Genomic DNA, 27,143 nt, shown 5'->3' with positions numbered 1-27,143 from the left:
AAAAAAAATCACTTTTCTGCCTGCCAAAAACCATACACAGCCTGCTTCCCCATGCCAGAATCCTACTTTGTTGAAAATAGGAGAAGCTGGGATCTGCCCGGTAATACCAAAATAATCAAATCAAGTATTAAAACTTGGAATTCAAATGAACTGTCCAGGCTACTTTCACAAGCCATTTTTCTTCCAGAAAGCAGCCAAGTTGGGAGTCAAGCGCAGCCATGCCCCGCCCGCCGCAGTGAAGGCTATCAATTCTGAACTTAATCAAATCTGATCTTCCCACAGCCAGACTAGGGCTTTTTGTCTTGGCTTGTGAAAGCTTCATGACTTCTGGAGTAAAATATATTTACAGTGCTGAGAAACAGCCTCTTTTTCCTTTCTAAAAGGTCTTGTACGCTTATTTTTCCACATCAAACGTGCCATAATCTCCTTCTGATATGTTCCTCAAAGGCTTGTGATGGAAACAAGAGTTCACTGCTGGGAATATTTTCAATGTACAATGATCTGCAACCCACAGATCCTAACTAGTTGCACATTATTTAGTTCACATCCATTACAGTTTATAAATTAACAGAGATGTCATTTTCTGTACAAAAAAAAAAATCAATGCATATTTATGTTTTTTTTATTCAAATAGATTTTACATAGATATAATCTAGAGACACAATACAAAAATCTGTATAAGTTAGGCAATGCATCACAGGAGTGACCAAAAACTCAACACATTTACCTTGGCAAAATGACAGAACCTATTTCTGCTGGCTGAAAAAATATTAGCCTTTAATACGTTTATTAATTTCACTAAATGTACTTGAAATGTTTTTCCTTAGCGGTATTCATTATTCCTTTTTGTGTTTCATAGTTACTCTTATTTATTTTTTCCATTTTGTTTTTACACCAAGGAGACTGCAGTCAAATAACACTCAGCAACTCATTTCCTCTCTTTGGACTGAAAAATTAAACAGATACTAAATTATGACAGTGAATTTAGAAAGGAGGGCTCCAAGGGCTTGAAAGAACATGTCTGAGATAATATGATGCTTCTAAGAATATTGCAATCACATCCAAGCAATCACCGAAGCGTGCCATGTAACTACCTCCTCAGCTAATATGCTTTTTTCTCCGTGATGACTAATCATGTTCTATTAAACAGCGGTAATGCTGGAAGAACTCAACTATACAAGTGTAATGAAGCCAGTATTCTCCCTGGACAGATTAGCTACAACTGATTTGACACATACCATCATAGGAGCTTCAAACCTGACAAACTCTGTGCTTGCTTCTGATTTATGCCGTCAAGCTCTTCAGAGAAGAGAATGAAATCCAGGCGTCGCGTTTGGTAGAGGTGAAATGTACTGATGTGCTTAACTGTCAGTTACGGAAAGTCACCATCTCTCCTTCCTTCTCCTCTTGCTCGCCTCTCCCTCCGCCCCTTCCCTCCACGCCTGGGGAGCCTGCGTCCCCCCTGGGGACGACCGCTCTCCCATGGTCCCGGTGCCACGTGCAGCATGTCCTGCTCAACCCACGCGCTCTCGCCCGCTTGTTTCCATCCTTCGAGAGCTGTCACTGAAACAACTGCTTTCTCTGCAGCCCCTTTTGCTCCTTCTCATCCCCTCGCGCTCTCCAGATGCGCTGTTTCCGGACAGGACAGGGACGTACCGAAGGGAAAAGGGAAAAGGAGAGTTACCAGACTCACAGAGCAGAGCTGTGATGGGGATGGAGGAATATGAGGCTGCGGATGTAATTCAGGTCAGCGAATACGCGAGCGAGCTCCTCAGATGATGGTGGGCATCCTTCCGCTGCTGTTGTTCCGGTTGTTGTTCTTCCTGGACAAGTTTGGAGTGGCCATGAGGACAAAGCGCTCGTCAGGGCAGCCGTACTGGAGGAGAACATCAATGCACTCCTGGCTGGAGGCCTGCCGGGCGTAGGCCAGTGCCGTGTTTCCATGGGCATCGCGTGCCATCACGTCGACGCCATACTATAGAAAGAAGAAATGTGTTGTTGGAAGCTGCGGTGCCAACAGAGCGTTAAAATGAAGGGAGCGGACTTGGGACAGATTGGTTTGAATGTAACTGAGGATGGGGAGAGGGAGAAGAGAGCAGGCAGGATACCAGCCTGACGACGTGAGCAGCACTGCGTCACATACGTCAACGTTTCTATGGGGAGAGGCTCATGTGTGGAACAAAATTTGCCACGGTGGTGTTTCAAACAGGTGCTAGGGAAATATCTCCTTCCCCATTTCCTACGCTCTCCTTTACTTTCCATCAAGTAGCAGCAGACAGGCAGAAATATACTTTTTTATCATATTGCTGCCTTTTGAAAACATGCAGTGAAGAACATCTAGACTCGGCACACCAGCAAAGGCTTTGTGGAACCCGCAGGAAAAAGGTTTGGGAGGTCCTGCTGAGGGACATAAGCCAAGCGAAAGCCAACGCAGCCAGCCCCCTCCCCAGACACCAAGTACTTACCCAAATCAAGAGCTGCACTAACACCACGTTTCCTTTCCTGCACGCCAAGTGGAGGGCAGTGCGCCCATCACCGTCTCCGCAGGTCTCATTCACCTCTTCCCGAGTCCCGTGGGCAAGGAGCAGGATGACTGTCCGCAAGTCCTCCTCAGCTGTAGCCCTCAGGAGATGCTGGCCCAGAGAAAGCTCCAGGCACTGCAGCGGGGCAAGGAAGAGCTTCTGCTCGTATTTCGCACGTATCCAGCGCTCTTTTTCTTCCCTAGAGAAGCCAAAGGAGATAGGTCACTCTAACCCAACTTCGCTGACTCTGTAAAATGATGCAAGTTCAGCTTTGGCTATCATTATGCTAGCAAACAGCAGTTAACCAACACTAAAATTATTCCCCCTTGGCAAGAAAGCCATCATAGAAACAGTTCATCCAAACCTTATCTTCGCAGTGATATTTGTGTCACCCATCTCTTCGTTACCGAGTGATATTATTGCAATGCCTGAGATCTCCCTTGGTGGATGCCATGCCTACAGCGTCATAAGATCACAACAGCCAGGAGGTCTTAAAAAAACCCAGGCTGCCCTGAGAACTGGCAAGAAGTCAGTGCAAGAGCCCTCACCATCATGAAGACAAAAGACAAAACAGGCAGCCTGGTTCCACATTAAGGTTGTGCTGCAAAACACATTACAGAAAATACACCAAATTTCTGTATCTAAGACCAGAAGTAACCAAGCACCTGGGCTTGCATTTCAGACAGGAGAGCAAGCCCTGAAAGACACACACAGCCTTGCTTGCAAGGGGTGCTTTTTCCTTCTACAAGTTGAGCAATGTTTCCAATGCAAAAAGCATATGGATGGTTCCTCTGTTTATTTTTCCAAAATGCAAACCACTAAAACAATACCTTGAAGCACCATTTCCTCCTGATATGTCAAAGAACTATCAAAAGCCTTCTGGATGCTATTAGGTTACAGGATAACAAGGACTACAAACAAGTCCCTCAACTCTCCATTAAAAAAATTACCATACAATTATATGATCTAAGAGATCTAGCCTTAGACAAAGTCCCATTTAGAGGTACCTCAGGTAATCTGTCCAGTCTGTGAAAACCATATATATCACTGAAGCCAGGCAACTTGTTACCAGTGACAGATTTTCTTCTCTGGAGTACAAAAGGTAAAGCTCTGTTTACGCCTTTCAGCCGTGTTTACACTACTCTCAGTAATCTAGTGTCAGGTTAGCCCTAATCTGTTTTTAAATACTTATGTAAACAGATCCTTCCAACAGCAAATCTGGATTAGTTTTGCATCATTTCCTGGTACATGCGGAGTGACCTTGCTTTGACCTCCCTGGATGCTTTCAGGCACAGCTTCCCAAAGCGGGCGCTTCTCTACCCCACCACAATTTACCTTACAAACAGGTCCAGGGCTTTTTTCAGAGCAAAAGTGCAAACAGAAAATTAACACAAAGAGTGCTTCGTTTAAATCAAACCTTTGAATGACTCCTGCAAGCTAAAAGACACACACAAAAGAAAAAAAACATTTGGGGAGCTGCAAATTACCCTTTGATGGCAGGATCTGATAAACAGAGTATCCTTTCAGGTATTCCAGATGGAGAGGAGGAAGAAAAGGACTTCTGTTGCTACTGCATCCTTAACTCATGGTTTTTGTGCTTGTATTTTTTTAAGGTAAAAAAACCAAACCAAAACCAGTGCAACGAGGAGGATAAAATAATATACATGCAATTATTTACAATAAAATGGGCATTCTTGCAACACTGCGACACTTCTAGGTCCAGTAACAATCTAGTGTATCTTCAAGAATGTTTAGTAAAGCTCTCCTATGTTTGTTAAATATGTATAGAGTCTGCAAATGAATTCCCCCTGTCCCCCAGACCATCTTTTGAGTGATAGTAAGTTTTGGCTCCTGTCAGAGCATCGGTTGCTGTGATCACCATGGCTTGAAGAGAAGTCTCTTTCTGTTTAGAAAGCAAGCTGTTTTACACAAGTCTCCCACTTGTAATCACAATTCACCTTAAACCGTAACAGTGAGCTATGGTATGTACCGAAACAGAGGCAATGAGTGCCAAGTTCAGGCGGAGGCTTTCAGAGCTTTAGGTTGCTGGTTTATGAATTCATTGGCACGAATTTCACATTGGCCGCGCATTGCATGGGAGCAAAGGCAATCCTGTTGCTCTTGGAAGGCTGCAAGAGAGCAGGAGAGACACCAACAACCCGATCCTGCTCAGGTTTATCCTACTGTCTCAAAAGGCTGGGAAAAGAACAGAAAACCCATTTAAAAATAAATCTAACTCTGAGGAAGGGGAACATGCTGCCACCTGTATTAGTGACGGAGAGGATGCAAATTGTCCTTCCTTAAACCACTCTCCTGCAGTATGATCAAGTAACTCATAAATGCTCTGTGTTACCACTGACTGTACGCTCCGGTCAGGATCCATCCCTTCACTGGAGGAAATCTACTGCAGAGCCAGGCAGCAGATGAGGAGACACGGGGTCCCTCAGGAGATGCTCACTGGCGTGCCTGGCCAGAGCAGGTCCCTGCAGCCAGCAGCAGGCTGTGCCACTGGGCTACGCGCGCCTAAAAATTCAACCTTCGCACCTGGTTATTTTACCTCACTTCAGTTTCCCTTTTCAGAAAACCGGCCTAATTTTTCTTGACCACGTAGGCCACCAAAAGACTCATTTCATTAAGGCCAAATTCCACTTTTGGAGTGACATTAAGGGTTGTGGTGGGAAAACAGCAAACATTACAAACAAAAATAAAGGTGTTTTAAAAGCCTCAGACATTTGGGGGCAGCATGTCACTGACATCAGCTATCAAATGAGATTTAGATCTTATTCAACTGTACAAACTGGGCACAAGAAAGATAGGTTGTTTGTATTTTCTGGCAGAAAATGAAACTTCATCATAGAGGTAGGAAGAAAAGCACACTCGCCCACGCCCCATGGACAGCCAAAATGTAGAGGGACTGTTTTTGAATGAGTATCTAGAAAGCCAACATCCATGGACATCCTCCCTACATCTCTGGCACAAACCATTTCATTTTGAACGGGAAGTCCTGGGGACTTTCGTGGAAGACAGCTTCAGCTCCGCCACTCGCATTCATCTTAGAAATCCCGACAACAAGACATAAATACTGTAATTGTTTCTCTGATGCCCCAATTTCACTTCTGGGATCCACAGCTTGTCTTGGTCAAGGTTTCATTTCCCCCAAGGAAGGCCAGTCCAAGAGCAGAGTTGTCAGCAGTAGATCACTTAACCTCATTGCAGTCCCCTGGAGGACCACTGTTCACATCCCCTGTTAGCTAATGAGCTAAAAAATGAATTATTGGAGCGGTCAGCAATAAGCAGGAAGAGGAGGCACAGTGTTTCATTTCAGCCAGCGCTGACATACCTTTAAATAAATCAGCTGAATAAGAGTATGAGGAAATGTGAGGAAGAGCAACTAATCAGGAGAAAGACACCAAACCAACCCCTAAAAATAAAGGAAATGTACATCAGCTAGTAAATATTTCCCTCATTTTCTTCCCTTAGCTGTAATCCTGATAACTTCCACTCTAAACGATGCCCTCAACACCAGAGACTTTCAGTTGTAGTTGTCAAAGCCAAAACAAGACTCTGTTACTGAACTTTCAAAATCCAGCAGAGTCTTTTTCTCAGGACCAGATTAAAGGCAGCGTGCTGGAGATGCAACATCATCATATGCTCAGATGGTCCCAAGGATACCTAATGCTGGAGAATGTGCAAGCTGCCTCTTCCTCATATGTACTAAAATGACTTCTCTTTTCTTCAGGGATCATGCTAGCTGCTATTTTTTTCAATACATACACACAAAGGAATTAATAGATTATAAACTGCTAGATAAAATCAGAGAAAGAAAAAATATAGTTATAAGATCAGACTTTCTTTGAGCCTTTTAACTCTGAAACTATGCATTCAAACCCGGACCGCTGATACAAACTTCAAACCTCACTGGTTATACAAGGGCCAAATACAACACAGTAAGACTGCAAAATACTCTGCAGTACCAGGAGAGGAATGAGCCACTAAGCCTTGGCCAAAAAATACCACCAAGCTCTTTGCTCTTGTAGGAGTCTCCATCACTAGTGAACTCTAAGTACAGACAGTGGTGTGAATAATGAAATCTCTGCCACGGCAGTGATACTGTACATAGGTAAAGGGTTATTAGATGAAAATTTCAGGTCTCAGTTTATTTTGATCTAATTAGGTGCTTGCTTCTCAAGATAATGTCCAATTATTTAAATTACTCTGCCAGCCACATCACATCATTATTATCTGGAAACATAAATACCAGGCACTGTAAGGGGGGAGGGCTAACTAGGTAGCATGAGAGAATACAAAAAGCAGATTTGCTTAGAGCACAGCTTTGCTCCAGGAGCTACACTGCGTTCTCCACTTGTGGGTTTGCACCAGAGATGCTCATTTAGGAGCCCACGTCCTACACAGCTCAGCGGCATAGAGTTCATTGTGTGGCTCTCCCACCTTGGTTCAACGTGTGAGGTTCTACACCCAACAAATCTGAGCAGGAGCCTTGTACCGCTGGTATTGACTCTCCATCCTACTCCTCCTTGCTCCCATTCACCTCTGCCTTCAACTTCATTTGTCCCTCACATATCCTTGGTGGAGAGGCATGAAAGGCAAACACGAAAAGGATGCGCAGGGTAGAAATAAAAGCCGTGTTCAGACGGCAACTTGCAATTGATTGTGTAGGCAACAGCATGTGGATGGAGAGCCTGAGAACTTGCCATCAAAATTCACTAGCTCCAGTGCAAAAGCAGCCTTGTTCTTACCAAAGCGATAACAAGGATGACAAAAATGTTGTGTCTCTTGCTCATTATCTAAAATTACTCACTGTTTGTTAAAAGGCTCAAAGAAATTTTGAAAGGTTGCATTAAAAATGTAATGGACAGCAGGTATTTACCACGGCAGAGCTTTGATTTCCCACCATGAGAAATACTGAGCAGGCTTGGTGCAGGCATCTTGAAGTGAAGTTTAATCCTCCATACCTCCGACAACACCAAAAAGCTCTTGAAATTTTTTATCTTTTCTCCTCACTTGCTGAAGAAAATAATACTGTAACTGAGGCGGCCTCTAAATGGTCTCTCCATGCATGTGCTGTGCCTGTGTGTTGTCATTTCTGGTTGCTCACTGAAGTACAACCGTTTAACACAGTAGTAACCTGGCCAGCTCAGCAAGAGCACTGCCAAATTTTCTCTCCTGTTGGCCAGCTGACAAGGTTAATGTGTCTCTTCCAAGAAAATGAAGTAAATCTAACCCCCATACCTCCCAAACTCCTGGAGAGCCCCAGAATGCGTCATTAGCTTCGTGGTCCAGCATGCAAGAAGCATGCATCACCTAATGACCAGCGCTTGGCAGCCAGTTGTGCCGGGGCTTGCCATTTAAACAAACCCTTTCACGACGACCCCGCATGCATCTAATAAACTGCATTGCTTTGGACAGGGTCGGCGGTGCAACGTTGGGATGGGAAAAGGAGAAACCTCTGGGCGCAGGGGGCAGACGGGATTGAAATGTTGGGAAAGGTTCATGATGTTTTTAATTGCAACTAGCAAAGGGGGGAGAAGAAGAGAAGGAGAGAAGAAAGGGCTAGCAGCAAGGAATTTCCAAAGTGTCTTCCTGCCCCAAGCAAAGCAGGAACTGGGAGGAGAGGCATGGAAGAGGAGCTGGGAACAATATGCTGAGAAAACACAGGGGCTTCCTCTCTCTGCAGGAGAAGACCCCACTCTATTGCAAAGTGAGTGCTTAGCAGTTGACTGCTTCCTAGCATGCATGCCTTCTCTCCCCGGCTGCGTTGCTAAGGGGGAAGGCGCACAAGCCCACCGGGGATATATAGGTCCCCAGCAAACAAGAGGGCTCCAGACAGCAAACAAAGACCGATGGGTATTTATTCCTTAATTACGAAAAGCTTTTAAGAAACAGGCCACTGTAAATCCCGCCTGCCGAGGAAAAGGAGGCAAAGGACCAAGATTTATGTGCGCTGGGGCAAAGAGGAAATAAATATCTCTCTGGCTCCTGATCAATATTATGAGTGTTTTGCCAACCTACAGGGTGTTTTATGAGCTGTAAGGACAGAAAGGGATCATTAATAATTAAATAAAGTCAACCTATTAAGCTTATTACTTCTTACAAGTTAAACATCCCTGACGGACGAAGAGCAGCCCTATAGGAAAGCTGCAGATAAGCCAACCCGTGTCTTGTCTTGGACTCTGGACCAGGGCTCTCCAGGCCAGCAGCGTAGTAACCCAGCTTGGAAATGATTTAGTTATTGTCTCTGCCGGTGAAGTTACCTGGCTGAGGACTGCGTTCAACCCACTGTCAAACCTGCAAAGTTTTGTCCACCAGTGAGGAGAGACAGAGAGAGACAATTTAGTGCCATAAAAATATTCCAAATTCAAGTTACTCCTACCATCAGACCCATTCAAGCAACCAAAACAAAACACTTCCCCAAAAGACACAAATAAAGGTGGTTTCCTCTCTGAAGCATGCCCAAGACCCTCGCATTCTCAGGGAGCTGTTTTCTGAAGCCCACAGGTCAGGATCTTCTCCACCATTAGCTCTACTACTACATTTTCCAGTTTTCCTTTTATAGCTGTGTGTTTAAGGAAAAAAAAGCCCTACTGTGCATGACGGACAGAGATCGCTCATACGTGCAAAGCTGAATGTGCTTCTCAAATTAATCATGTCTTGCAAGACGCTTACCAGTATAATTGTAATTTGGATTCAGCGGAGCTTCTCCACTTTCTCTGCCCTCTCTTCTGACAGTATCCCCTGCATAGGGCTCCAAAATAGCTGTTATTTCTGCACTTCTATGTTAGCCTTCCAGTGATGCCACAGAGCAACCAGCAGCTCTCCCTTAGGTGCTAAGACACCTGCAGGATTTATTACTGCACAACATTAATTACCAGCCTGGCCGAGACATCAAGGTTTACTGACTTCAGGCTTTTTAGATAAATATCCTGCAATTGTGTGCTCTGATATATCACATAAAATTGCAGCAAACTTATGTTTTTATTGCGCAACACTCAATCTAATAATTTTTAAGGTATACTCGATAAAATATAACACATCTGAGGTTTACTCTGTGAAAAGTTAAGCAAAGCTATGTGACACACAACAGTAGGGAATACTGCAGGTACTAAGAAAAGGCTTATTAAGTTGAGAAAAAAGATTGTGTGACAACTGTAAGCCCTGCAAGCTGGTTAAGTCTTTTCTCAATACAAATCCAAGCTTTTTTCGTTCCATGCAACTATGTGAAATGAAAACAGTCCCTAGAGATTTAACAAAAAGCTTGAAGAATGCAAAAAATTGTACTTTTCCACTAACCCCAAAAGCTGCCGAACTTTTTCAAACAGCACTGTCAGCAACATTTAGAAGGGAAAAAAACCTAACAATGGTGAACTCTAAGGATTTTAAACACTTAGCTTGGTAAAAACGATTAAAAAAGCACTGTGAACAGTGGAGGAAGATAGGTTTCTGCTAAGATATGCAAGGAGAGACCTTACGAGAATCTGGAATACAACAGCCATGAACGACTGCTCCCTTCCACCTACCCTCTGCTGACCAACAGAAAAACTATTGATATAATGATCTGATTCCTTTTACCTAAATGTTGATGTACAAACATATAAACATCTACGGAAAATTTAATCCAAAACATATAATTGTGCCGGCTACCAAAAAAGGCTAATAAGTGAGTTATCACTGTGTGGTTCTAGATACATACATGGACTGCTTCCATTTCTTGGGTGGTCAACCTCAACACTTGGGCATACTACAAATATTACCTAAAAAAAGCCAAAAGCTGCTCTACAACAGTTGCATGGAAATGCTAAAACCAAGGAATATATCTGCTTCTTGCTTGTTTGCAGTAATATATACATATATGCAGAGAATAGTAATTGCAAACATGTATCTAATGCATTTCATTATTCATGTGTAACCATACTTAACCTGATGTCTTAAGCGTATAAATCAAATTGCATTGTGCCAGTACCTAAACACAGACTGGAAATTTCAATTTACAATTTGATATACTCAGTTCAGAAGATTCCATTAATTTGCAATTTGTTAACCCTAATTTTCTCCTATAGGAAGGCTATACTTAATGCAATATTATTTTTAAATATAGCTCAAGAAATTATTACATACTTTTTTCCCTTTTTTTTTAAGGAAAAAAGATGAAAATTCCACTTGAAATCAATTTTCACACAAAATGTGGAAGTAGTTTTGAACAGATAATGGAACTAAAAATGAACTATCAGGAAATGTTAAGTGGAAATGAAGGTAGTCTGTTATCTTGGTTATTTATGTCTAAAAATCTGCCTATTTTCACCCCAAACCAGGCTTCTGCTTTCATATTCATATTAGAGGACGCTCTTGTACAGTATTCAAAAGGGGGAGGGGAAGTGACATACAAATATTTCAATGCATAAATCTCAATAATCTGTGCCAGGTGAGAGACGGAGCGAGGTAGCCAAGTGAGGTTCCCACAGACCCTGAGTAATGTGGCATGTAACAGGGATGTACATCAGCGCTGTGCTTTCCAGCAGCTCCTCCCGTGATGCGACTATCACAGCGCATTAAGGATACCATAACAGTCGCTGATGTGATCTGCTTTGGAACGTATCACATCATAAACAGATGAGAGAAGAGAAATGGAGCTTTTCCTCTGCTCATAATGCTGTAAAGTGGAGAAGTAGCATAACTATGAGTGCACCAATGCCTTATAAATAATGAGGCGGGGGGAAAACCCTCCGAGGTCTGCCCAAAGGGCTGACAAACTTGCGGTGTACACATTAAAGAGATCTCAAATGAGAGCTTGCTTAGCACACAAAGGTGGCTTCAATGATCCAAAATGGAAAAAATATGTTGTGGGCTGCAGAAGGGGAATGCAATCTTTACCCGAGGATCAGGAACTGGAAGAGGACAGTCTAATTACAATACTTCACAGTGACCTTAAAAAATCTTCTTGATTATTTTGATCCTTTGTTACCAACAATTCCTATAGTTTGGTTTACAAGGAACACCAAAAGCCCTTTCAGGGGGCTTTAGTATTATCTTAATTCCAACAGAAGCAATAAGATGATACTCTTTGGAGTATTTGGACCGCCCCCTCCCCGACATTACATTGGATTTATATAAGACATAAAAAAGAAAATGCAAGTAATAAACATTGCATTTGAGCATAGACTGTGAAGAAAAACACATTCGGAGTAGCAAGCAAATAAAAACAAATGCTTGCTCTGCGCGAGTCAGTAGTGGAAGGCAGGCATGTTTGCAGCTGAAGGTTTAGAGGGCTGGGAATCCCATGACCATCCCCATGGGCAGCATTTCTGTGACCCACGTTCTTCAGACACTACAGGGACCTCTCCACCGTCCAACTCTTCCCTAGTGACTTGGGAGTTCTCCCCTCACCCTCCAACATCTTCTCATCGGCAATTCCAATATATCCCATATCCTCCTCTTCCTCTCCGACACATCTTTCCTTTTCCACCAATGCACCTTTGCCTGTTCCACCATGCCACCTCTAATGGTTACCTCTTCAGCTGCTGTGGCTGCCTCTTGCATCTCACTGATGCTAAGGACTGCACAGAAATCGTTAATGTCATCAGACTCTTCCATTGGTCGCATTTTTTAATGCTTGATTTATTTAGTAAAAATGATGCCTGTCTTGGCAGGTTAGATCTCCTGAGGTATTCTCTCCATTCAGCAAGTGATGGGACTTCCCTCTACCTCAGTTTTAGTGGGCTGCAGGTGTTTGATGCCTTTCTAAAACCACAAATGATCATTAGTTTTAAAAAAGGCTGTTGGTAGATCAGCTCACATTTCTGAAAAAGCAAAGGAGATGAAGAATTAACTTGAGTAACTAAAACTAAAAAAAGAAAAAGACTTGAGAAATCCTCAGCAGTTAACATCCACAGAAATCCGTGAGGTTTCCTCTGTACCTAAGAAATGAAACTTCAGTGTTGGTTTTTTTTTGCATATTTTCAACAACAGGACATGCAACACTGAGGTTGCCCAAATGTGCCCCAAAAGGTGAGATAAGAAATGGACTTGGCTTTCAAAAGACACTTGAGTGCTCAAGTACTGCTCAGGCATTTCTAATTGTGCACCTCTGCCTATTAATCACTTGCAAACCTTTAGGCTTTTATGATTTACAAGCCATACGGTTGGTGCTTAACAGTGGGAAACCCGCATAAAACCTGACAGCAAAGAAAATCCGCACCGGAGAAGCCTGCCAAAAGTGACAGCAAGTTCCACTTCGAGAGCACCTCCAGAGAGAGGTGCGCAGGGATTTAAAAGCCATGTGCCAGAATTAAAGCCTCTTGCCCAAGTGCTCTCAGTGTGTAAGTGCCCTCTCTCTTTCAGCTACTTCCCTGAAAATCCCTCTTCAGGACACATTTGGAAATTATTTAAAAAAGATAAAATATCCCATATCTGTTACCAATTAGAAGAAACATGTGAATATTATTTTCTAATTTGTGACTCAATCTTAAAAGCAAAGTCACTGAAATAATTACATCGGCTCCTGAATATTTCTATTGTGCTCATCAAAAACAATAAATAGTGGGTATGTCCTCTTCTGCCCGATATGCCCCAGGGCTGAATGTATCAATAAGTACATCAAAGCCCTGACGTGAACTGCCAAAAAACTGTAATTTCTGGTTTGTGGCAGCTGCAGCCCAAGGGCTGCCAAACTGATTAGTTACCTCCTAATGGTCTTTGTGCAACTTGGGTTTGCGGGAAGGAGGTGGGAAGGAGGAACAAGCCAAGGAGGATAGAAGTTGAACAGTAAACAGACAGTGCTCAAGTTGTCCAGTACAGAAGCGACCGATTTCCAGCCAGCCGTTGATGTACAAGCTCTAAGCCAGGATTTATAAGAGCGGTGATGTAGGCTTCTTTTTAAAACCCAGACATGGTGCGACTTGAGTGACTAACTCCTGAAAATTGGTAATTTCCTGGTGGTTAGCAGGAGAAGGTCCGCCAATGGGAAAGCAGAAGCTGCTAATAAATTTATAGTGCGTTATATGCCAATTAGACCCCTTCAGCCCTTCAAGAGGCAGCGCCACCAATCAGGTTATCATTCCACAAATGTACTCTTAGAGCTGATCTCATCACAAATCAATCCTGCATTTAAAGTGCAATTCTCATTAGTATTACCCGGGAATGCACTTGTGAAACAATGCAAGCAGGTATTTTTCTTCTCCCCTCTAAGTGCCCTTCCCCAATACCTTGTGCACAGCTATTTACTTCTTGTACACAGTCACGTCTGAACTTTAAATGGTAAATAATCATTTTGAATACCACATTAATTCTGAATCAAACCAGATTTATTACACACGTCATACTGGGGAGTTTCACCGTCATTCACAAGCCAGCCGTGAATCTCTTGGTTAAATTACATCCTTGTATCTGACCACGCACCATGCAATATTCTATCAATACCGTGACTCAGAGCAGATCCCTCAGCTTCCCACCCCATGACATCCACAAGTGCTAAGACACCCAATGCTGCTTATTTGGGCATTCAGAAAAAGGAAAAATAAAGAAGCAGAGAGAAATAAATCGTCTGTACAGTTTAGCATCTTCAGCATACATACAGATTTAGGTTAAACTTCTGGTCACAGCTTAAACCACATCTTAGTGCTTATAGTCTATGAAAGGCAACACTGTCTTTTGGATGCTTTGCAAAGCAAGTTTGCCTTCATTTTCTGCTGAACAAGGCCAGAAACAGACTTTAGTTTCAGCTTTGTAGCCTATGGCGGTACAGGTACAAAGATGCCTCCTAGGCATTTTCCTTTTCTTTTCCGTCTCCAACTAGGTTCAGACCTTGGAGAAGCACACCCAGAAACCTGACCCAATCCTAGGTGGCCTTTGCATATTTCAGTTCAAAATTACTTCAAATTTGTTCTGATTGAGGTAAACGCTTTGTGATTTGCTCTTGTCAGCTGCCACAGCACGAGCGCGAGTAGCAGACAAATGTCCTGTGACTGTAGTTGTTTTGGCTCTGAGCGCCATGAGATGTGCTTGTGGCGGCTCAGGAAAAGGGTCACAGGATCTTCTGAGCTTGTGACAAGAACAACAAACCACCATAGTCTTTCACGGCGCTTTGTCCTCCTCCTCCTCCACTGGGATGCCCAAGAGGATCAGGAGATGGTAGCCAGTGCTGGAAGCTCAACTCGCTGCACCTCCTCGACAGACGTAACATCCACGTTACGTGGACGTAAGGAAGAGGAACTCTCCAAAGCAAGAATTACCAAAGCAACCTTCATTTCCCTGCTCCCTCTCACGTGCAGCCAGGTAAGCTCATCGTTAGTCATGCCAGCACCAAACTTTACTTGCCAAACTGCCCCTGCCCCTACTCATTTTAAATTTTGTGGAGGCTCTTCACAAATAAACCCCTTAAGAAGAGCAGTGCGCGATACCCCAGCCTTGGGCTGTCACCTGCATCTTATTTCTTTTTAACCTCTTAAATAACATTGGAATTCACTTTGTTCCCTGATGGGCACCGTAATGAGAACCACCTGTCAATCACAGCTCCATTAGCCTGGACAGACTTTCACTTCCTGAAACAATTTATTGGATTCCCAGAAGCGAATGGACCTTCTTCCTTTTGAGCCGGGTTTTTTGGGGGGAGCTATTCAACGGGAGCGGGTGTCCCTTCTGTTCCTGCTGAGCTGTCATTGTTTCCCCCGTTTGCTCATGAAAACGGTTTCCTGAGTTGACCCACCTCTTCTTGTCCCAGGCAGGCTGAGTGTTTGCCAAAAACTTCTTTAGACTGCTCAGTTCACCGGCGCTATACAAAACCCACCAGCTGTTTCCAGCCACTGGGGCAGGGGAAAAAGCCAATCGTACTATTAACCCCTTCCCAACAAAAACCCTCTGCAGAAGGAGGTCTGCTTGAGTTGGGCGGTTGATTGCAGGCGGAGAGCTAGAGGGGTGCGAGCCTGTCATCCTTACAACAGAGGAGCGGGACTCCAAGGTAGCTCCTTCTCATTTAGGAAAGAAATATCTGCTCTCATTTAGCATGAAAGCTAAATGTAATTTTGTTTTCCTCTTCCTTTCTCTTGGTTACACTCAAATTGCAGCTCAAAGAAAAATCTTACTAATAGAGGCTAAAACCACTTTCATTGAAACATCATCTTTAAAGGAGTATTTTCATTTCCTTGAATGTGTGCAGTCCTTATGAGGTTCATTTGCAATGCGCCTATCTGTTTTGATGAGATAATAAAATGTATTTTATTTAAAAATATTTCCATTTTCCCCCAAAGGAATTTAAATGGTCAGTTAATCTTTCTGCTTCAGAACCACTCACTGAGTAAATAAAAGAGGGCTTAAGATTATATAAACCAATATTTTTTTCATTCTAACACTGGTCTCGAAGACTAAAATACAACTGTACCTGAGCATCGGCTGTATGCCCTTTTAGTATAAATCAGTTTAACTTTTAGCCTGGGAAAAAAAAAAAATGGAAACAAGATGATAGTTATCTCTAGCCTTCTGTGATTCTCAAGTCAATAGTAAATGGGGGGACTCGTTAGTGCCACAGTGATCCAATCAGGATGAAATTATGCAGTCATGTAAGAAATAATATCTATTAGGCTAATTTAATCAACGAATACTTTACAGATGAATTAGAATGCAGAATCCAATTATTTCAAACATTTGGACTGTCAGCCGCTGTGTTTTTGAAGCGGTGGAAAGGGATAAAAGGAAGGTTTAAGGATCCTTTTAAGACGAGGGTGGCTGGGCTGTATTTATAGCAGGAGAGCTTATAACAGCAGAAAACTGACAACTACAATCAGCACCTTCTGCGGCTCAGAGGGCTCGCGCCCAGGCGGCTCTAATCTAACCCCTCTCCGCAGCTCCTGGGGCACCTTCCTCTGGGATATTGGTATGGACAGCTTGATTTGCTATTTTCAGTGGCTGATAATTACTGTCTCAAGTCTTGATAATTTCCCCTTGCCAGTCACCCTTTTAAAAGAAGGCTTACACTCTAATTACAATAGGTCTTCTTCTATTTTGAAGAGAGGATGGGCCCCTGGAAGGGTGCAAAATACCCTGGCGCAGCAGAACTCCATCGGTTGCACGTAGTATTTATTCCCCTTGAAAAGAAAGAGCTTGGTTTACAATGCCAAGCGAAGGGAAATGGTATACAGATAATTACTACTAGAAGGGGAAATTAGTTTAAAACGTACCTTGACTCAAATAAGAGAGGACAGAAGAACTGAGGGCTGCAAGTACACACAAATCATATCCTTGATCCAGCATGACTCAACATCTACTTTACTGATGCTTTGCCAAATCACAAGAGGATCATAATGCTCACCATCATTCCTCCACCAAGGAGGCTTTTGAATTAGGTCCTTGCTGCAGAATAAAGGCACAAAAAATCCCACATCCACGGCCCCTCTGTGGAGAATTTTCTCCTGAATCTACTGGAATTGGCATTCCATAGAGAAATACAGCATCCACCCTCTGGCTAAGCAGCCTCATCACTTTTCATAATTCAAGGTGAGCTCAAGTACCCCAGCACTTCTCAAGAACTAGTGAAACATCTTCCACATACATTTCCATGTCCAAAGAAGGGCAATGAAGCTGGTGAAGGGTCTAGAGCACGTCTTATGAGGACCAGCTGTGGGAACTGGAGTTGTTCTAGCCTGGAGAAGAGGAGGCTGAGGGGAGACCTTATCGCTCGCTACAACTACCTGAAAGGAGGTTGTAGCAAGGTGGGGGTCGGTCTCTTCTCCCAAGTAACAAGTGATAGGACAAGAGGAAATGGCCTCAAATTGTGCCAGGAGAGGTTTAGGTTTGGTATTAGGAAAAATGGAAAGGGTAGTCAGGCACTGGAACAGGCTGCCCAGGGAAGTGGTTGAGTCTCCATCCCTGGAGGTATTTAAAAGACGGGTAGATGTGGTGGTTGGGGACATGGTTTAGTGGTGGACTTGGCAGTGCTAGCTTAATGGTTGGACTTGATGATCTTAAGGGTCTTTTCCAACCTAAATGATTCTATGATCTACACCAGCCAGTCTCATCACATGGGGCCTGCCCATTGCATTTACTATCAGAGCAGTTATTTCAAGAACTGAAGATAGCAAATGAGTATGTTTTGCTCAAGTCTACAGGATAAAAATTACTTCCCCCCCCATCATTAATAGACAAGCCACTCCTGAAAGCTATTACTAGCTTGTACAGAAGAAAACAAAGCTATGAGAAAGTGATGAAATCTTCTCCTGTACTGTCTTCCACAAAGAGCTGAATGAGCTTCATATGGCGGCTTAAGCTAAAAAAACCTCATGCTATTCTGTTGGCTTATATATTTCTTTTGAATATTTGAGCAATATCATGAAGAACACAGAAAACCTTTTGCCTGTTGCAGAATGTAGATGCCCCATTGCTCTGTAAGGTCTGTGCTGCAATTCCCAACACACCTGTGATCCAAACATTTTTCTGCCCTGTCATCTGGAGCGGTTAATGGACTCTTTCATTGACTGGCTCTTGCTTATTTAAACATTTAATGCTCTTCTGATGCCCAAATTATGCCTGTTTCATGTGATGGATTAGCCCAGAATACAGCAGTGACAATTTTCTGCAATCTGTGGAATATCAAATTTTGATTACTTCAGGAGGAAAAAGTAAAGTTATAAGTAAACTGTTTTGATTGATAAGGAGCAGAGGAATACTTAATGTGGTGATTCACTGGAAGCCTTGATGAATGCTTGGCAGGACTATGATGAGTCTCCACAGAAGACATGCAATAGATTTAAGGAAGATTTAAGATATTTGTTGCTCAAATAAAACAAAACCAAGAGAGATGAGTAGGTGAAGTAGCACAGGGTGATTGCAATCTGCTGATCAAGACCAAGTGCAATTCTAATTTTTGCAGAGGAAAAACAAACTAATTTTCCAGCTTGCCTATAGAACACCGATGGTTATTTTAGGCATTTCAGATGCTGCCTTTCTTCAATGAGGAACTGAGGGTCATTCCAAATTCAGGTCTTCATAGCGGATTATCTTCTAGTTAATGCTGGCAGTGTTCTACTTTTGGGTGGTAAATTATTTAGTAGTACCTTTTTAAGATAAAGATAAAAGATCCCCATGGGCCCCGCTCCTTCCAGCGGCAGCATTTCCAGCTATGAGACTATTGACGTCAAGCTGAGAAAGGTTTTCCAAAAGGAGTGTTCCTAGCATGGTGATCTGGCTGCTAGCTGCTGAAGTTTGTACACACTGATGTCTAGTAGAAGCACTAACTTTTGCCCCAAAGCAAGGTGTAGAGTTTCTCTGAAGAGACAGGCTGCTTTCTTATCAGTTACAAATCTCTCTTATTCAGGACTTCCATGGCAATAACATGTCAACAATCTTCTTGTGATGGCAGAAGCAGATGTGACCCCTCCACTCTGAAACAGTTGCTGAACTACATCTTTGTGAAAATCCCTAAAGCTCTCCCTGACTGCAAGCAAGGAAGGGACTTTGTACTGAAAGCATCTTCCCAAAACAGTTCAGACTAAGGGAATCTTCTGAGAGATACAAGGAAGAAAAAAAGCCACCAGTGAAAAGTATGATGCATTTGAAGGGAGGGTTGCATCAGAAGCACCTTCTCCTCCTTCAGAAAAGCGAGCTCGCCTGAGTCCACAGTGCTGTTTTGCTATTAAAAAAGGCACAGTTACAGTTATGCGGTGAAGAGAACTGTTTTTTTTTATTTTCAGTTTACTATTACAGGGTGGGGTTGATGGATGTTTTGGACAGAAGAGTCTGAAAGGAGGCTTTGTGACCCAAGATGATTAAAACAGTTGTCTTGAGCGCAGTTTGTCTATTCTGAAAAGAAGTGGGGGAGACTCCAACTAATCCATCAGCAATCTACCGCTGGCAGACAGATGCACTGATTAGAAATGACAGCTTTGCAACAGGTTTGAAATCAAAGTGCAGTAAAACTAGCTAGCTGTCGTATGTTGTTGAAAAAGCTGCCTGAGAGCTACAACTATCCTGGCGATTTTCAGCTTTTCCAGCTTACCTACTCCAAGAACCAATATGTGGCGTGATGGGAACATCAGCAGCTTTGCTGGCACTCCAAGGAGGATAAAGATAATCCTGGTAATAAAACAAAGGATGCTTACAACTGCATTTGCAGGCTGAGAACACGATGCCTTTGGAGGATGCTTTGGTATTTCAGATGCAGAGTAGAACCCAACGGCAGGATCTGTTATAGCTGACTATCAAAACAGACCATGCAGGAGTGAAGACTAAGGATCTGTTGTTTTCCCTGCAAAATGCTTGGACTTTCCAGGGCTATTAGGCTGGGCCATCACATGACTCAAATCACTTGCCCTCTGCTGATAATGTTCAGGATGAGATTCTTAAGCTGTAAGTAATCAACCCATTTTGTCTACTGTAAAAGGTTCTGCCACCCTCAGAAAAATAATAATTACTGATTATTCTGAGATCCAAAAAATGTGACAGACCTAGCTGGTTATTTTGTATGGCTTTTATAGTGAAAAAAATGTTCCTATTATTGATGTGATCTAGCAATTAAAATGCATGTTTTAATTTCTTGTCTGCATTAGGAAATTTTGTATTTTCCATCTGACAAAAGCCAGCCAGCTGCCACAAAGAGTCAGAAGGAGGTCTATCAAGTTTCTGAGCATTTTTTTTTAGCTCCTGGATCAGACCAGAAAGGATGGACCACTGAGAACTGCCAGGTCAGACCCTAAATCGCATCTCGGTGGGGAACTGATCCCAGTCCTGCCTTGCTGAACCATGCCCGCTTAGCTGAGCGCTGGCAGTCCGAGCAATCTCACTGTTTACTTGCAGTCCATCTTCTGGGAATCGCTTCTGCTTCTGAGGAATACAATAACCTGGCAGCTACCTCGAATCCTGCCTGGATGCTTCGAAAAAAGCTATTGCTCCCTTAGAGATCAAGTGGGCAGCAGCCCCTTAACAGGAACTGGTCTATGAGCTACCACCACATGTCTAATTAATGACCCTGCCGGTCGCAGCTGGAAGAGCTGAGCTGGGGGTGATTAATTAAATTAGCTGGCAGAGGAAATTACAGTGGAAAAGCCAAAGTTTGATTGCTCCATAATTAACCGCAGTGCAAATAATATCTGCATCTATAACTTCCAGCGATGAGATCAGAAGCCAATTGAATTTGGCACTGATTGAAGCTGTAAATATCCTGTGGTGAAAAATGATAGGTTTGTTCTGAAGGGAGAACTTACAGAAATGGACATCCAGCGGATGCAAGAGGGGAGCAGGGGACGTGGGAGGAAAGAGCACTGGAATTAGATCTTGATTTCAGCTGATTTCTGTAGTCTTCTGGAGTGATGGAAGACTCAACAGGAAACAGGAAGAAATATTTTAAAAATCTGCTGTAGCTGCTGAATGCTGTGAGAGTCCTTATCAGAGATTCAGCGAATCTAGAAAGTAAAGGCCACCTAGATCATTTGGTCCCTTGTCTTGCTCCCCATCATGTGTTTACTAGTGGTGGGATTCATTGCTTTCCCTGGGAGATGACTGCACAGCTGAAGGTAACCAGTCCAAACCCTTCCTCTCAATTTCATCCCCTACTCCTAGAAGCACTTTCTTGAACTACAGGAACCCATTTTTCCAAGGAGCGTATCACCTTCAAATGCCCGAGAACCCCTCCACCCACTCCCGATTATTATAATTTCATTAACCCCTTTAAGCATCTCCTCCTGAAGATACTCACTGAAGAGCTGAAATCTTTCTTATCGCTCTTCTCCAAAATTCCCTTTCTATTTTGGCAAGTTACGGTCATGACACGTACCCACCTCGATCCCCATGTCAAGCTCAATTACTGTGAGTCTTATCCCACTTTCACTGCTGATGTAGTTCTGGCTTAAAGGAAGCTCAGATTTTTAACTGAAGCCCAAGATGCACCCCTCTTTCCCTCCCGGCCAAATGAGCCAAGTTTTATTTACATGCTTTGCAAACTGCTACCCAATGCACTCTTGGATAAAAACTGCATATTCCAGAAAATGTTTCTTTTTTTTTAAAGCAGTGAAACTAGTTTTCCTGAATGTTAAACTAATAGTGAAAGGGCACCATATATGTATATAAAGTAGTATTTCCTATTTTATGTATTTTATATATTATTTTGCTCTGCTTGATAAATATACATTTGGTAAATACACATACTTCAGACGAAACCGTACTTATCAAGATTCCATTAAAAACCTAGAATCAAATACTCTGAGGCCAGCAAGAATTGGACATTAGCGAAAGGCCCCCAAATTATACTGCAAACCCTAAGGAAACCTGGAAGCAAGCACTTCAAATGAGAGCTGATTGCTGGGTTTGGGCCAGGCGGCATAATTCAATCTACTGCTTTCTGTGGAAAACTCAGGCTCTGCCTACACTGGCAAATAAACAGGTGCAGTAGGAACAGACGTGTAGGTGGGAGCAGCTGGTGCCAAGGACCCTATATATTAACGATCCAGGGGTGTTACCTTAAGTTGATCGAGCCTCATCCTTTGAATCAAATATTCCCCACTGCATAAGAGGTTCAAAGCACCATGGGTTGGACTCTTATGTTCAAAGTAGGGTCTGGAGCACACTGGGTGGAGGTGGAGCTTCTAGTTGGGTTTCTCCAAAGGGAATCTCGTTTGTGTGCACCAAGACCGTCCCATGAACCAAACTAGCGCCTGCTCCAGTCCCAGCAGATTTTGGCACCTACTTCGCAATTCAACCCTCCTCACCAAGTCTGCTGCCTTGCACTGAGTGGTATAAATGGGCCCCAAGCAAAAGCATATTACAATTCCTTTATTTGCATGAAAACAAAAGCACAATATTGATTATAAACACAGAAGTCCTGCTCTGCTTTGTCATTTCTTTTTGACTGATCTGAGAGAGCCCAGACCGATCATAAAAAGTCTGAGAAGACCTCTCAAAGTACATTAATAAACAGCACAGTTATTGATTGCTGTCAAAGAAAATAGGCACATTCAAATTTACAAGCTACCCTGCCCACATACACACTCATAAGCTGTCCATTAAATACTGCTTGACAAATTATTCTCGTGATTAACTTGAGACTCAACCAGTTTCCCTGCAGAGCAGCCAGGCACTGCATCCCATTCCTCTCCTCAGAAACATATAGTCTTGTTCTTGCTTGGTGAGCTGGAGCTCTGGTGCATTACACACCTTCCTGTAATACAAGAAGCTCTGTCTGTTAGCCCAAGTTATTTATCTCTAATCTGAGGAATAATAAAACCAGGGTTTTTTTTATTATTATTTCATTACTCTTGAGCTGTCAATACTATTTTTTGCTTTATCCTGAAAGCCTTTCTTGTAGACTGGGTTGACTCCTGTATGTCCCACTATAGCAGTAAGATGGTCCGCCACATCTCGACTGTGAAAAATACAAACCAAGCCTCTCTCCCTCCAGGATGTCACATGCATTTGCCTCTTAATACAGTATCACGTTTGATGTTGGTTATTTTTTGAAGGGTATTTTCTTTGCACTACTGAAACATCCTTTCTGAAGCTTACAGTAAAATTTACACCGTGACATCTCATGTTCTCCTCTCTCTCTTATTCCACATTTTAACACATACATTGGCATGCAACAAGCTGCCTGGCACCACAAAAATGCAAATGTGACAACAAACACCAACTAAAACATCGCATTTGGACATATATTAATTGTCCCAAAACTTTATCAGCAGAGTCACTTTCTGGACGCTCTCTTCTCTCACATCTTTTCGAACGTTCCATTTGCACGTTCTGCACATCCCTAAGTCCAGTCTGATTCTCCACACCTCCCCTCCAAACACCCCAAGACCCCTTGTAAACGCGAAACCATGCTATGTCCACATGAGGAAAATTCAAAATCTTGGTGACTTCTTTGTAACAGAACTGTCATCAGTCACACAAAACGGATACCTTGCATTTCAAAAGGATCTTACGCAGCTGAGTTTATCTAGCCTCCAAATATGTTTCATGGAGGCACCAGCAAACCTGTGTGCCAGCTACACGCTGCCGTACTGGTCCTGGGGCTGATCTGCATGGGGTACCCCAGGCAAGGGGCTTCACAAAGACTGAGTTTCGAAAGGACAGGAATTAGAGAGAAATTCCACAACATAATTAAGAAATGTTCCCCTTCCCCAATTTTAAATTCTCTGTTGGCTTTAATTAACTTGCCCTAAAGCAATAAGCCGAGCAATGAGGTTGGCGAACTCTTAAAAAGTATAAAGCAAGTTGTCTCTGCATAGCTCCTACCCTGCTCACATTTGAAGCTAGGGGATATTCTCTTTTTCTCCATCTCTCTTTTTTTTTTTTTTCCTTAACATGGTTCTTTAACATGTAAACTCAGCAATATTTTACAGTCTGGGTCCATGGAGAAAAACCTGTGTCTGTCTGCAAAATGCTAGTGCCAGTGGTTTTCTATTTAAATAAGAAAGTGAACAAGATCCAACCAAATTATAATTGAACATAAGACTTTAGAGGAGGGAATGGCTATTATTTCCAGAAGTGACCTGATAAGCTGAATGATTTCACCGTGTGTCTAAAAGGGGCCCGATCCTTAGCTAGAACATGGGCACTTCTTCTGACCACCACAGCCCATTAGCATGTTGCAGACCACAGTCTACATCTCTCCAGTCAGGAAACCTGTCCTCCTTTATACACTGCCGTGGAGATTACTGGCCAGCCCTATCAAAGGCAGCAGTGCTCAGCCTTTCTAGGCTCACAAACACCTGATGATCTGAACAGGAAGGAAAGGCTGTGTGCAATAAACCCGCGCTGCACGTAGTCACCCCATGCACAGGCAGAGGGTTGGACATTTCCCAGAGACCACATATACGGATCACTTGCAGTGTGCACACAGCACAGGCACACCAGTAAATCCTTGTCTTCCCCCAAGGGATGCCAGCCAAAGCAGGCACTAACCTATACCAATACTCTCCCACTGCTGATGGTGTCCATAGCAGCCAGCTGAAACTGGGTACACCTATACCAGTCAAAATTGCAGTTCTGTCTACTTCGCAAAATTGCAACTGCAATAATATTTTAAATCCATTAAAACTTCTATTTTGGACTGGAGGACCGAACAAGTAACTTTAATTTCTGTAGCAGCTTTTTTTCCCCTCTTTTTTTGCCTTAATGCGACAGGCCAATCCAAGCAGTTTCAGGTATCTATTTATGACTGGGCTGAGCTGCGGGAGTTGCACAAGTGGCCAAAGGAGATCTGGTCTGGAAAGGCTCAGACAGGAGCACACACATGTAATTAGCAAAGGATTAAAAGCTGCAAATTTTTTCTTCTTGAGATGAGAAAGGAAACAAGTCAGCTTCTGGATATTATCTCAAGTTGGAAGCTGAAGATATCCTTCAGTTTTAGTCCAGAGTGAACACAATCCCATTCTTTCCACTTCCAGAGGCGTCTTAAAAGTGTTAATTGAGGTTGTGATTTAATTGTGCATGCACCTTGGTTTTCCAAGTCTGGCTGGTGCTGTAGAGAAGTGAAAATGCAACAAAAGCACCACTTGGAAATTCTGACCTGGATGAAACCGGGGAAATTTAAATCTTTTTGGGAAAAAGAAAAGTTAGCTGGGAGATTTCTAGGCCATGACATAATCATCTGTTCAGCATGAAGACTTTTTGAAGCATATCCCATCCGTACCTTTTGAGGCTTACCAATTATTAAGAGATGGCTTCTTCTCACTACCGTATGTCTCTGCAGACTCACACAAAAAATGCTTCAGCGACAGGACTTTGCACTGTCTGCACAATCTAGTTAATAGGCACAGTAAGGCATTTCATTTCACTCTAATTCCTACCCTCTAAAGGCTCCGATTCGTCACCTGTGTTCACCTCAACACATTTTAGCCTGCTATTTAATTACTTTAAAGCTGGAGTGATGGTGGTCTTATTTCTTCTGGTCACTCTTCTCTTTCAGGGGTTCGCTGCTGGCTCCCCCACCAGCACCCGCACATCTAAAAATCCAGCAGTAAGCGCACTGCCTCTGACAAACGGATAATATTTGAGAGCTGTGGGGAAACTGCATTTGGGCTGATGTGTATATCAAGTTTCAGTCCAGTCAAAAGCCAGCACCATCTTTTCACTGCTGCCCTTTTCATTTAGTTATCTTACTGAAGTCTTATCTCCCCAGTCCCTTGCCATAGGCTACCAGCTTCCTGCAGAGCCAGAAACAAAGCTCAGTCTTAAACAAAGGAAAAAAAAGGAAAAAAATCACAAAAGAGAGAAAGTTGGTCACAGTTACTGTTATGGAGCCCTGCAGGTTCTGTAGCCACGACCAAAGCAAAGGCATGCTGCTGCTTCTGTGCCTAGTGTCACCGGCCAGCAAAGCCACCAGTAGCACGGCAAGGCACTGCCTTTTTTTAAAGTACTGTTAAGCATCGCTGCCGCTGGTTTTAGGCATGCTCTTTTCTCTGCCATACCACAACCTCAAACAAAACGATCTGCCATCCAAACAACCTCCAAAGGGCTGAAACGGTCAAAAACAATGCAGGAGGATGAAGGCACATAACTACCACCATCACTAGTGACCACTACCGAAAAATTCTTGTCCGTGCAACACAATCTTCTGATAACATCCCATCTAAGTTAAGCCAGAAAAAGATAACATGAGGGCCACCTTCCCAGGCTCCCAGCCTAACCAGCAGCAGCCTGTCCTTGTATTTAACCACAATTGGTTTATGTACCTCTTAACAGCAGAAAAAGTGTATAGAAACTTTAAAAATAATTTATGTAATAAAGCTTCAGCAGCACAAACCAGGAATAAACTGGCTTTAGAGTAACTGCTGTTATGCCACATATATCAACCAATTTGAATTATATGTTTAAACAACTTTATGTTTGGTAAGACCTGACATACAGAGAGACAGCCATGACCTTAGGGCAGGAGAAATGAAAAGAACAGGTTAAACATCAAGTACACAGAAAAGCTTCAAATAGAAAGAAAATGTTTTACATAAGCTCTCTTTCTAACAAAATATGTATTTTTTTTTAATATGCTGGGTATTTTCCTTCCCAGCTAAGCAGCTCTGCTGAGTTCCTCAGCAGCAGCAAGTACTCGACTTACAATACTTTCCGAAGTTGAATGCATCTCATAGATGAGCGTTTGGATCTGACCCGAGGGACCTCGTAATAGCTGATGCTTGGCATTTGGCATTTTTTTCCTCAATTGCTTTTTTTTTGCCTTTTTATTATTACAAGTTTCAGCCTCACAAACGCCTGAATTTCGATAGCAACACAAGTGTTAAATGCTTTTCCTTTTGGAAATAACCGATAAAATAGCTACTACTAAAGACCGTGAGGGCAAAGATCGCTTTTGTAAGGCTGCCCAAAGCTTTATACAGTAAATTTAATTTTTCAGTTGCTTTTAGCTTGCCATGTTTAAGATGAACCTCTCCATATTTATTCCTCAGGTACTGTGGAGTAGCAGATATGTGCGTGCACACATACATTGAACAGGGTGGAACTTAATTTCAGTGTAAATGATAAAAAATGGGTCCAAGTAAGCCTAGCTAATGTAAATGTACTCCCCTGCAAATGTTCTGTTTCAAAGTTCAATAATTTCAGTGTTTTTGAACAAGGAGTTGCTCCTGGAGTCACAGAAGTATCTGTTGCCCTCCCAGTAAAAAAAAACCCATCCAATCT

At 42.8% G+C, this 27,143-nt stretch overlaps 1 protein-coding gene across 3 annotated transcripts in view; it reads right to left on the bottom strand.

Moving 5' to 3' along the window:
* Positions 1-612: 612 nt before the first annotated feature.
* Positions 613-27,143, bottom strand: part of AGAP1 (ArfGAP with GTPase domain, ankyrin repeat and PH domain 1) — a 387,788-nt gene continuing 361,257 nt past the window's right edge. For all 3 annotated transcript variants that reach the window (XM_082314678.1, XM_082314680.1, XM_082314679.1), the window contains 2 exons: positions 2,466-2,721; positions 613-1,975 (listed from right to left, as the gene is read on the bottom strand). In XM_082314678.1, coding sequence (XP_082170804.1) covers positions 1,772-1,975; positions 2,466-2,721 — 460 coding nt within the window. In that variant the 3' untranslated portion in view covers positions 613-1,771. The remainder of the gene's footprint in view (positions 1,976-2,465; positions 2,722-27,143) is intronic.

This window comes from Platalea leucorodia (genome assembly GCF_965183815.1).
Source record: "Platalea leucorodia genome assembly, chromosome: 5".
Classification (NCBI taxonomy): Eukaryota; Metazoa; Chordata; class Aves; order Pelecaniformes; family Threskiornithidae; genus Platalea; species Platalea leucorodia.
This window is presented reverse-complemented; position numbering and strand designations above follow the sequence as displayed.